This window comes from Diachasma alloeum, unplaced genomic scaffold, assembly GCF_001412515.2.
Source record: "Diachasma alloeum isolate Michigan unplaced genomic scaffold, Dall2.0 Dall_scaffold_00277, whole genome shotgun sequence".
Taxonomy (NCBI): domain Eukaryota; kingdom Metazoa; phylum Arthropoda; class Insecta; order Hymenoptera; family Braconidae; genus Diachasma; species Diachasma alloeum.
In genome coordinates, this window is record NW_021680416.1 from 816,155 (window position 1) to 828,840 (window position 12,686).

Here is a 12,686-nt window from a genome sequence, read left to right on the forward strand (position 1 = left end):
TTATGTGCAATTGATCAGGAATTTACGCATGAAACAATTCTATTCTAATATAAATTCTATTCTACAGCTTTGTTGCGCTTTTGTATTAAAAAAAAAAAACAGTAGAATTTGATCTCGATATGTATTTGTTGTTTTTTCTGACTTTATTTTCTTTCCCCTGTCAGTAAAAAAAACATACAAAAAAAACTTGAAAAATTGGAACCGGGAAATTTCTACTGAAAATATCCCAATGTAATAAATTATATATAAAAAAAGTTCTGCTTTTCTAAAATAAAATGTTTCCTGTTGAAAAAGAAAAAGCGCGCAGATGAACTGCGGAATTTTTCAATAAAATCGATGGAACACTCACAGAATTTTCTAATAGTAAATTCTATTTTTTTCTCATTAGCTTTGCAATCGCTCAAATTTAATTTTCCAATTTGTGGATTAAGGTAAGTGAATACGCCCTAAAAAGCCCAAATTAGTGATTTTGAGATGGTGTCTATATGTATGTATACAGTCTTTTTCTTCATTTTTTTTTCTTCATTTTTCTTAAAAGGGATCAATCGAATTTCATGAATTTTTCCATGAATACTTTAAAAATTCGTTGACACCAATTAAAATTCAATTTTTCATGCAGATTCGATAAAATTGATATTTTTACAAAATCGATCATGGCTCGAGTCATGGCTCGATTGACTCATTTCGAGTCATGGCTCAAAAAATTGATAAAACAATACCCTAACTTCTGACAGAACCTGGGTTAAACTCTAGCTGAATCCTGAAAAAACTCTGATTAAATCCCAGCTAGATACTGATTAAACCTTGATTAACCCCGGACTCAAAACGAATTCGAGTCTTGAGATGGTCTCACTATAGAATCATTTGACAGAATAAAATAATACGCAAAATTTTGATGACATTTTACCTGATGATAGCACTATAAAATGAAAAAATAGAAGAAGAGAATAGTAAAATAAGAATTAAAAAAGAGAACCCATTCCAAAGCAAATTGCTAACTTATTAGCAACAATAACTACACTCATTATTATTAAAAAAAATGGAAAAAATTATCCACTTATTTTCTGCGTGCGTGTGAATATAATGTGTAACTCAAATTCTCTATTTACATATTCCCTCAGGGGATTTTTGCATTTTAAAGAATCAATAAATCGCTCTCTATCCTTCACATTTTTTAACTCAACATGCGATATTTCCCCTCCCTCTCCATCAATAATCGAAAATGATTACACATATGAAGAAAATCCTTCACAAATTTCCAAATGTAATAAAAATCAGAGAAAAAATCGAAAGCTGTCCTCATCAATTTTTATTGAATCCATTGAGTTAGAGAATACTCAATTATTTAAAAAATCCAATTATCCACTTGTTTTTTTCATGCGTGTGAATATAACTTGTAACTTAAATTCTCTATTTAGATATTCCCTCAGGGGATTTTTGCATTTTAAAGAATCAATAAATCGCTCTCTATCCTTCACATTTTTGAACTCAAGATGCGATATTTCCCCTCCCTCTCCTTCAATAATCGAAAATTATTACACATATGAAGAAAATCCTTCACCAATTTCCAAATGTAATAAAAATCAGAGAAAAAATCGAAAGCTGTCCTCATCAATTTTTATTGAATCCATTGAGTTAGAGAATACTCAATTATTTAAAAAATCCAATTATCCACTTGTTTTTTTCATGCGTGTGAATATAACTTGTAACTTAAATTCTCTATTTAGATATTCCCTCAGGGGATTTTTGCATTTTAAAGAATCAATAAATCGCTCTCTATCCTTCACATTTTTGAACTCAAGATGCGATATTTCCCCTCCCTCTCCTTCAATAATCGAAAATTATTACACATATGAAGAAAATCCTTCACCAATTTCCAAATGCCATAAAAATCAGCGGAAGAAATCGAAAGCTGCCCTCATCAATTTTTATTGAATCCATTGAGTTAGGGAATACGATAAAAATAGAAACAGGTTTCTCGGTTACACCGCGTAAGTACAGGGTGACACGCGAGTAGACTTTTGAAATCTCTACCTCTTGGTACCATGGTACCCCTTCTGTATTTACGATACATCCTTGAAATGTCTAAGAAAGAAGAAAATAATCTGCAACGATCGATTGGAGGAATGTCACGAGGTAAGAAGTTATTCAGTTTTATTCAGTCTCAGTGAGGTATGGTAGCTTCAGCGAATGGGTGAGTTTGTCCCTTCAGAGGCTGATTATTTCTGATGACGGAAGTGATCAAGTAAAGTATCAAAAACTACAGAACAAATTCACTTATTGTTTTCCATGATTTTTGGGAATTTGTGAGAATGAACAGGTGAAGAAATAATATTAATGGATTCTTGGAGAATTGAGAAAATTCGTCGCCGAAAGTATGGAGAATATTTGGAAAAAGCTTTCTTATTTATTTCATGGCTACGTAAACAGTTCCTAGCTTTCAAGATTTTTATGCTGACGTTCTATTGTATTGGAGTCTGAATGAGATTTTTCCATCTCGCGAATGTATTATTTGTTCAGTTCTCGAGGTAAAAGGATACCTTGACTTGAATGACGGAAAGGGTTCAGTGAGACAAAGAGAAATGCATCAAAAAATCGGTTGCAAAGATTGAGGAGAGGAAATTCAAAGAAAATTCAAGCTTTTCGGGATGAAACTGATGCTATTTGTTTTTTATTAGTCTTGAGGAGCATTGAATGGGAGTTTTAGAATGGTTTTTAGTCCTCGAAATGTGAATTGAGACTTGTGATAGTGCTTTAACTGGATAAAGCGAAGTATCAACGTCTCCTTCAAGTCAAATGAAATCACAATTTGGTTTGATTTTTCCGAATTATCTAATATCTCCAAGAATTCATTCAACATTTTCAATTGACTGATCTTTCCTTAGATCATTCCCAATAGATTTCACTGACATCAAGCAACAATTCATTTTCCATCTCATGAATATCTGTCACTTTTACGCATGAGAAAAATTGAATAAAGAGTTAACGCATTCGATAATAAATTCCGATTAGAAACTCTATTCAGAAATTTTAGAATTTTTAATTTAAAATTGTAATTAAAATTCTTTTTCTTGTGGTTTTTTTACTGAAAATTATTCTTTTGCGATTTTATCTTTGAGAATTCCAATGACAGAAAAGGCTCACTGAGACAAAGAGAAATGCATCAAAAAATCGGTTGCAAAGATTGAGGAGAGGAAATTCAAAGAAAATTCTAACTTTTCGGGATGAAACTGATGCTATTTGTTTTTTATTAGTCTTGAAGAGCATTGAATGGGAGTTTTAGAATGGTTTTTAGTCCTCGAAATGTGAATTGAGACTTGTGATAGTGCTTTAACTGGATAAAGCGAAGTATCAACGTCTCCTTCAAGTCAAATGAAATCACAATTTGGTTTGATTTTTCCGAATTATCTAATATCTCCAAGAATTCATTCAACATTTTCAATTGACTGATCTTTCCTTAGATCATTCCCAATAGATTTCACTGACATCAAGCAACAATTCATTTTCCATCTCATGAATATCTGTCACTTTTACGCATGAGAAAAATTGAATGAAGAGTTAACGCATTCGATACAAAATTCCGATTAGAAACTCTATTCAGAAATTTTAGAATTTTTAATCTAAAATTGTAATTAAAATTCTTTTTCTTGTTGTTTTTTTACTGAAAATTATTCTTTTGCGATTTTATCTTTGAGAATTCCAATGACAGAAAAGGCTCACTGAGACAAAGAGAAATGCATCAAAAATTCGGTTTCAAAGATTGAGGAGAGGAAATTCAAAGAAAATTCTAGCTTTTCGGGATGAAACTGATGCTATTTGTTTTTTATTAGTCTTGAAGAGCACTGAATGGGAGTTTTAGAATGGTTTTTACTCCTCGAAATGTGAATTGAGACTTGTGATAGTGCTTTAACTGGATAAAGCGAAGTATCAACGTCTCCTTCAAGTCAAATGAAATCACAATTTGGTTTGATTTTTCCGAATTATCTAATATCTCCAAGAATTCATTCAACATTTTCAATTGACTGATCTTTCCTTAGATAATTCCCAATAGATTTCACTGACATCAAGTAACAATTCATTTTTCATCTCATGAATATCTGTCACTTTTCGATAGAAAATTTCGACTTGACACTTTAAATTCATAAATTCTAGAATTTGTAATCGAAAATTCTATCTGTTTTTTTTCTGTTCTCCACTGAAAATTATTCTGTTGCAATTTTTTCTGTAAGAATTCTTGCGCGCAAAGTTTTCAAATGATCCAATTTTTAATAACAATAATTAAAAAATCGGTAGAAGTTAATTCTTTCATATTCTTTTACAATTTTTTTTTCAATAAAAATCCTTTGGCAGGCATTTTCTCTTTTATTTGCTTCAATTTTGTAATGAAAAATGGAAAAAATACAACGGAAATGATTCAAAAAGTGATCCACAAGCATATTTGTGTAAGAAACCTCAAAAGAATTACTTTTTTACATAAAAAAACTGAATCAGAACTTCAATTTGATTTTTTTCATTGGTATCTCACAAACGTGCCCTTTCATGCAAAAAGAAATACTCATTCCTCTCTAAAAAACGATTGTCACTTCACTCCACATGTCTTCGTTGATTGAATTTCCATTCTCTCGCAAACTAATCACTCGCAAACAAATTGAAAATTGATTAAAATTGATTGAATAGTTTTTCTCCAATTTCAGAACTTCTCAAACTCTGTTCGATTTCACGCGAACGGATCAATTAGGAAGCTGGACGGAATGCTCGGACACGGTCAAAACGACTGGAATGTCCAAAGCAGCGCTGGTTATGCAGAAGACGCAATTGGTTCAAAGGGCAATATTCTTCACTCTGTTCAATCCAAGGCCGAATAGGACGGGATATGCCGCAGTCAGATGTGATACCAATTTCGATCTTTCCGGGTCTAATTACATAACTATTAAGTGCCGGGGACAGGGAACTAATTGGAAATACAAGATGTTGCTCAGGCACAAGGGACTGGACAAGAATGCTGTTGTTTATGGCCAAGTATTTACGGTAGTACAAAAAAAAATTTTAAATTAAAAATTAAAAATTAAAAAAAAAAAATTAAAAATAAATTAAAAATTTTTGGTTGAAAACTGCGGTGCAATTGTAGGAAATTTTTATCACATTTTAGTTCCAGAAAATTCAGAATTTCTGGGGCAAATCAATGAGAATTGTCAATTTCAGTTCAATTATTGCCTGAAAATGAATAGAAATGAGGAAAATTCCAGTAAATATATTCTTGAATTTTCTAGGACAGGGTAGGCCAAAACGGACCACTGACAGAATATTGATAATTTTTTTGTCTCCATTCGGAAGAAAAAACAAAAATTCAAAGAAATTTTTTTGCTTCTATTCGGAAGCAAAAACAAAAATTCAAAGTCATTTGTGGTTTGAGGTGATTAGCAAGTCTGATCAAATTGCGGTTCAACGACACTTCTTGTCTATAAAACCCCCGTTACGGTTACGATCCAAGAAACTCACTTTTAATTCAACGCTTTCAGTGTTCCCGATTTAAAGGGAAAAAAACAAAAGTTACCAATTTTCTGTCAGTGGTCCGTTTTGCCCTGCGGTCCGTTTTGCCCTGCCTTCCGCTATTTATTGAAAATTCATAGTAATTCGGCTCTGAATATTCACGATTTCATTTAAAATTCAAATAGGTTGAGGGGAGTCTCATCTAAATCCAGTTAAAAAGTTTCGAATTTCATTGAATTTTCAGCTATAATACCCCAAGACCTTGAAAATAATCTGATATTCCCCGGAAGTTTTGTTGTACAGTAACGATAGGGATCAACCTTGATTATTTCTCCCAATCGGATTTCGGCCAATCAGAGCGCAGTATTTGAGGCTACCCGACAATTTTAATCCGGATATTTCCTCGTAGCTTTTGAATATTTCGCAGTAGCTCGTCATTTTTTTTACCTGGAATATTTCGCCGCAGCTCTTCATTTTGTCGGCTCATTTCAAATCAGATTGTATTCAAATCAGATGTATTTGAAAAATACATTGGACAATTGATTGTTTATAAATTATTCATAGAAAATCCTGGCAATTTTGAAAAATTACAATTTTTAAATTATGTCGTCAATCTTCCTCCACAAGTAAACATTCTAATATTTTTCACATTTTCGAAAAGTTTTCTACCGGTTGAATAGCGAGATTCAAATTCAGACCTGCAAAGTTTGAATAGTAGGGGAGGTTGGGGTAAAATGGACACTTTTAACTTTTTTTAAAATGATAATGAGAGTTTGAAATGTTGATGAAATTCAATAACTTTTTCTTTCAATGGAAAGAACATTTCTTTCCCTTTGTAACGAGCCTAAACTGAACTCAATTCATAAATTTGTTTCTGTGTTATGAGTAATTATAAAAAAGTCCAGTGTCTATTTTATCCCAGCCTCCCCTAGAATCATTGTGCAATGTCCAGAAACTTAGGGTCAAATTGGGCTCAAATGAAAGCTCTGATGTTCGACGGAAAAAGTAGAGAAGCATTTCACAGGAAAAAAATAGCCAAAGTACTTGGATATCCTTAATGTCACTCTCCTGAAAATTGCTAGTCGACTGTCCATGAAATTTCAGTTTTTTTCCAACAGTCTATGCAATTTCTCGAGAAAAAAAATCACTCGTAGTGTTTCCTTTTGTCAGGGACGAAAAAATTTAATAGAAAAACCTATCGAATTCGTTAGAAAATTCTATTGAATTTCTCTTGAACTGTTCTATTAGTTTTTGCCGATTCTGTTGAAATGTTCAATAGAAAATATTCAGTAGAAAAAGTCAATAGAATTCAATTTTTCTATATAACTTATTCTATTGAGATATTTTCTATAGAATTTTCTCGGTTCAAATTTTCTAAGTTTTTTCATTTGATTTTCTCGATGAGAAGAAAAGAAAAATAGAATGAAAAATACTTATGTTAGAAAATTTGAATCGAGCATTATCTGTAGAAAATATATGAAAAGAGTAAGTTATATAGAAAAATCGAATTCTGTTAACTTTTTCTGTTGAATTTTTTCTATTGAACATGTCAATAGAATCAGCCAAAAACTAATAGAAAGTCTAATAGAAATTCAATGGAATTTTCTAACGAATTCGATAGGTTTTTCTATTAAATTTTTTCGTGCGTGGTTTCCTCTCTCTCTATTCCTCTCATACAAATAACAGAAACTAATTCTGGTTCAGCGGTAAATTTCTTTGTTTCATTTAATTGCATCTTCAAGATTTACTTTGTAACGATTTATTTTCGACTTCTTCGAGAGATACTCCTGCGTCGAAGCGTTTTCTTTGTAGTGAATTATCTGACAAGTAAAGTACACACGCTGCGAAAATCAAGAGAGAAGTCTAGCATTTTCACTGGGGACTTCCACTAATTCAATTATTTTTTTACCGCAGATCTTCTCTAGACAATTTTCTACAGAATCCAATTCTGTGAAATGTTCTTATCGAAATTGTCCGCAATGATTTTCCAAATAATTATTAATCTGTTTCGACTTGACAGTTATCGAGTTATTTCAAGTGAAAATGACAACTTTCGTTGAAAAGAAAATGCATGATGTCAACACAAAAATAAAAAATTAAAAAAAAGGATTTTTATGAAAATTTTTCATAATGAAAGCTATTTTTAAATAACTGATTTAGCAAAAATTACAGCGCATTTTCCGGTTCATTTTGTCCTACTAATTGCGCTACATTTCCAGGCACCTGAAAACGAATTCGCAACCATAAAACTACCCCTCGCAGAATTCAGGCCGTACTACAGAGGGCAAGAGAGGCCCCTGGAGGAAAATCCCCTGGATACATCTTCAATAACGAATATCGCTCTCAAAGTGGACATGGGCCCGTACTTACCTGAGAATCAACCAGGTGTAGCTGCTTTGGAAATTGACTGGATCAAAGCCACCAAATGACGAAATCTATCGAAATATTTTTCTCCATAATGTCTGCCGTCCTCATTTGCTCATTCTATTGTTCATCTCACACATGAAAAAAATTTCTAGAAATCCCTGCCGAAATCGACAGAAAATTCTATTGAATTTCTATTAGATTTCAGCCGATTCTATTGCAGAATTCCGCAGCTTCATTGCGCGTTTTTTCAAATAGAAAATGTTCAATAAAAATTGTTTTTTTAGAAAATATCAGGGTTTCATCTTTCAATACAGATTTTTTTATTTTTAAAAAAAGAAATACGCAGATAAGCTGCGGAATTTTTCAACAGAATTGAACAAAAAGTGATAGAGAGTTCAATAGAAATCCAATAGAATTTTCTGGCGAATTCGCTAGGTTTTTCTATAAAATTTGTTGGTACGAGTTATTTTTTAAACTTTAATCATTTCTCTGAGTTCCCTGTGTTCAAATATCAAGTTATGTTGACATTTCATTCTGTTCGAAATGATAAATCTAAGTATGGAAATTCTAAATCTAAATCTTAAAATGTTTATACGTTTCATTATAGAACAATTACATCAATTATGTAGAGATTATGAATAAATCAATTGATTTTTCTAATATAACTGTGTCAATAAAATTTTTATCATGAATTATTAATTTTTGAATTTCCACGAAATTGTCGATAATTTACCTGCCAACAAGAATGCTCAGTTGTCACGTTAGGAAATCCCCATTCCCACAAGTGGAAAACCTCCTTTTTGTACCCTAACCTTACTTTTTCATCTATTTTTAGTATTTCTACAATCCAGTGATCTCCACCTCCTGTGTCCACTGACAGGTGCCATCAACCCCAATTATTATCAACAAAAATTGAACTAGAAATGTCACGACCAGGAACGAGACTTGATTCTAAAAAAGTGGTAAATTATCAGACACTCCTCATCATTCCCTAGAAAATTAAATTGACTCTCGATTGATATTCAGGGGGAACTCTCCGAAGTCTACTACAACTCTATCATATCTCCTTTTTGTTTTTTTCCGGCTTCTCTTGCAAATTATTCGGTTTGACGATACATTATAAATATTTGATAAAAATGAATAAACGCATGTTGATTTTTCTGTACATTTCATTCCCCTGCGATTTTTTCTAAATTTTCTAAATTTTGGTTTTCGATTTTTCAATCAAAAATAAAAGAAATTCAGGGAGAACTTGAAAAATTGAGGGACAAGAATTTTTTGTTGTTAAAATCTGAAGGGAATAGATCATAAAATTTTGGGGAAAGTGGAGCAAAATAAACAGTTTTTTGTTGTATCTTTATGTTGATGACTCATTTATTTTTCTATCAAATCATATTTTTTTCTTATATTTTCTTCTCTTTGCAATGAGCTTTGACTGAGCTCGATTGATAAATTTGATACGTTTAATTAAAAGAAAAAACAGAAAAAAACGTGCAGATTGTTCCATCCTCCCCTATCCGAAAGAATCAATGTCAATCGGAAAAGAAGAAGTGTAAACGCCAGTTTTTTATCAAACTTTGTCAAACGTGCATTATCAACCACGAATGAATCATCGCCCAGATGTGCGCCCAAACAATACCAATTATGAGCTAAAATTTCAAATTTTCATCAATCACTTCTATCACTTCTATTGAATTTTTTTGTGTGTGAAGGACTAACACACAAAAAAATTTAAGAGAAAACCTAGTGAATTCGCTAGAAAATTCTATTGAAAATCTATAGGAATTCTATAGGATTTCTATCGGAATTCTATTGAAAAATATTTATTCTTTGTGCGGATTCTATTGGTTATTCGATAAAAAAGTCAATAGATTTCGAATTTCTGTTTATAATTTTCTCATGAGATTTTTTCTATAAGAATGCTTGGCCATCAATTTTCCAAGTTTTTTCCACTTGGATTCTGTAATACAAAATAACACAAAATCCAGTGGAAAAAATTTGTGCCCAATAATTTCTAGTAGAGAAAATCTACAGAGAAAAATTCCAACAAAAATTCGAAATCGATTAACTTGTTCTTATCAAATATCTAGTAGAATCAGCGCGAAAAACAAATAGAATTTTCTAGCGAATTCGCTAGATTTTCCATTGAATTTTTGCATACGTGTTTTTCTGTGAAAATTTATTAAAAAATTCCCATAATTTTGTACGCGCATACGGACGTACACACATTCTCTAGAAACATCATATCTCGACGTTTCATGACATTCTAAGTCATTTCCAAGCAAAATTAGAGAATCAAAAAATGGACCGATTACAAAGCTTCCATTCGGAAGCAAAGAGATCACATACATATAGACACCATGTAAAAATCACATATTCAGACTTTGAAGCCATATTTAGTTATCCAAACGCAAAAATTGTAAACTCAGATTTGAGCGATTACAAAGCCAAATTCCATCCGAAAGCCAAAATTGAAGAAATCACGGACGAAAAAATTTAATAGAAAAACCTATCGAATTCGTTAGAAAATTCTATTGAATTTCTATTAAACTGTTCTATTAGTTTTTGGCCGATTCTATTGAAATGTTCAATAGAAAACATTCAATAGAAAAAGTCAACAGAATTCGATTTTTCTATATAACTTATTCTTTTCATATATTTTCTATAGAATTTCCTCGGCTCAAATTTTCCAAGTTTTTTCGTTTGATTTTCTTGGTGAGAAAAAAATAAAAGTAGAGTGAAAAAAACTTGGAAAATTTGAGTCGAGCAAATTCTATAGAAAATATATGAAAAGAATAAGTTATATAGAAAAATCGAATTCTGTTGACTTTTTCTATTGAATGTTTTCTATTGAACATGTCAATAGAATCAGGCAAAAACTAATAGAAAGTTTAATAGAAATTCAATAGAATTTTCTAACGAATTCGATAGGTTTTTCTATTAAATTTTTTCGTCCGTGAATTCTTGATTTCAATCATCTCCCCTAATCATTTCAGAACTCAGAATTATTCACATTAACTTATGGAGCCCTGGTGGCCCAACTCCTGAAGGACTACGAGAACGTCGACGATGTCAACAAACAGCTGGAGAGAATGGGCTACAACATGGGGATTCGTCTCATCGAAGACTTCCTGGCGAGGACAGGGTCAGGACGTTGTTATGACTTTCGTGACACTGCTGAGAAGATTCAGTCCGGCTTCAAGATATTCCTGGGGATAACTCCGACCATCACGAACTGGAGTGCAGCTGGCGATGAATTCTCCCTCTGCTTCGAGTCGAATCCCCTGACGGAGTTCGTTGAACTACCTGACAATTGTCTGAATCTCAAATACTGTAATATTCTTACTGGAGTGCTGAGGGGCGCCTGTGAGATGGTGCAGATGGAGGTCTCCTCATGGTTCGTCCAGGACCAGCTGAAGAACGACAGTATAACTGAGCTCAGGGTCAAGTTCATCAAGAGGCTGGAGGACGCCATCCCAGCTGGAGAGGATTAAATGAAATGAGGATTATGAATTTAATTCATAATTTCAATAATTTCGTTGTGGTATTTATCGAAGGCAGGGGGTGAGGGGTAAAATGAGAAAAATTAATTGCACTTTGAGGTAATTTTCTGGGAGAGACGAAACGTGAATTGAACGTTCAAAAAATTGCTCTAGGATCGTTTGTATGTCTCGGAAAACCTTGGGGAATTCGCTAGATAATTTTATTGGATTTCTGTTGAACGTTCTAGTAGCTTTTAGCTGATTCTGTTGAAAAACTCCACAGCTTATTCTATAGAAAAAATAAGTAGAATCTTATTTTTCTGTACAAATAATTCTATTGATATATTTTCTATTAAAAATCCTTCACTGCGATTTTCCAAGTTTTTTAATTTGATTTTCTTTCAATGAAAAGAAAAGACGAAGAGATGGGGACAAAATTATAAAATTCACGACGAAGAATTCCTGCAGAAAATTTCTCAATAGAAAAAATAGAATAGCTTCCACTTGACATTTTTTACAGGAAAAAACGTGCAATAAAGCTGCAGAATTCTTCCAGAAAATCGTCCAACAATTGACAGAATTCTTAATACAAATCCAATGAAATTTTGTATCAAATTCGTTGAGTTTTTCTATGAATTTTTTTCGTTTGTACTGAAATATTCTCTTTATTTCTTAAGAATATTTTTGCACACAGAAGAATATCCCCTAAATTGAAATATTCCATAATCGAAATATTTCAATAAAATCGGGGAATTTCTGTAGAAAACATTCCAATAGAATCGGCCAAAAGCTCAGAAAATTCAACAGAATTGTTTAGCAAATTCACCAAATTTTTCTATGACATTTTGTCATATGTGAAAAATTTCCCTCTTTAAGACGAGTTGACTTTTCTCATTTAACGACTCCACTTCGTCTCTAAATGTTTCACCGATTGTCATGTAAATATCTTATGATTCCAGTAAAATTTAAACGTTGGTAGATAATTAATTGCATTAACGAATGCGGAAAATCCAAGAGTTATAAAAGTCACACTGATGTTTCATATGAACATTATGATTTCATTCGATACATTATTACTTTTTATAATTAAATGTTGATGATTGAAAATATGAGTGTGTGAATAATACAGGGGAGATTGTATTTGTGGAAACGCTGTAATAAAGATGTTTGCCAAAAAAAATTCTCTGCAAGAGAAAAAAAAATATTCAAGGATTATGTTCCTCGACGATTCCTAGATTTTTATTTTTTCATTTTTACCTCGCAAAATTAACTCTCCATCCATCAGCAATCACAGATGATACTATTCTTATCATTTCGAAGAGTCATTTACATCTCACTGAACTCAAT

General features: G+C 32.1%; 2 protein-coding genes across 2 annotated transcripts; both read left to right on the forward strand.

Moving 5' to 3' along the window:
* Positions 1-2,176: 2,176 nt before the first annotated feature.
* Positions 2,177-8,152, forward strand: LOC107038088. The gene is made up of 3 exons (XM_015256970.1): positions 2,177-2,245; positions 4,695-5,028; positions 7,710-8,152. Exons 1-3 carry the CDS (start codon positions 2,229-2,231, stop codon positions 7,917-7,919), a joined length of 561 nt encoding a protein of 186 aa, XP_015112456.1. The 5' UTR covers positions 2,177-2,228; the 3' UTR covers positions 7,920-8,152.
* A 539-nt stretch (positions 8,153-8,691) lies between these two features.
* Positions 8,692-11,744, forward strand: LOC107038062 (trafficking protein particle complex subunit 3). Its single transcript, XM_015256937.1, has 2 exons — positions 8,692-8,819; positions 10,854-11,744. The coding sequence occupies exons 1-2, from the start codon at positions 8,781-8,783 to the stop codon at positions 11,349-11,351; spliced, it is 537 nt and encodes a 178-aa protein (XP_015112423.1). The 5' UTR covers positions 8,692-8,780; the 3' UTR covers positions 11,352-11,744.
* The last annotated feature ends 942 nt before the right edge of the window (positions 11,745-12,686 follow it).

Excerpts from the sequence above, each read along its gene's own strand:
- LOC107038088 (XM_015256970.1), top strand. Across the intron at positions 5,029-7,709 it reads TTTATGGCCAAGTATTTACG|GCACCTGAAAACGAATTCGC; the intron begins GTAGTACAAAAA and ends CTACATTTCCAG.
- LOC107038062 (XM_015256937.1), top strand. The coding sequence starts at position 8,781 with ATGTCACGACCAGGAACGAGACTTGATTCTAAAAAAGTG. Across the intron at positions 8,820-10,853 it reads GACTTGATTCTAAAAAAGTG|AACTCAGAATTATTCACATT; the intron begins GTAAATTATCAG and ends TAATCATTTCAG.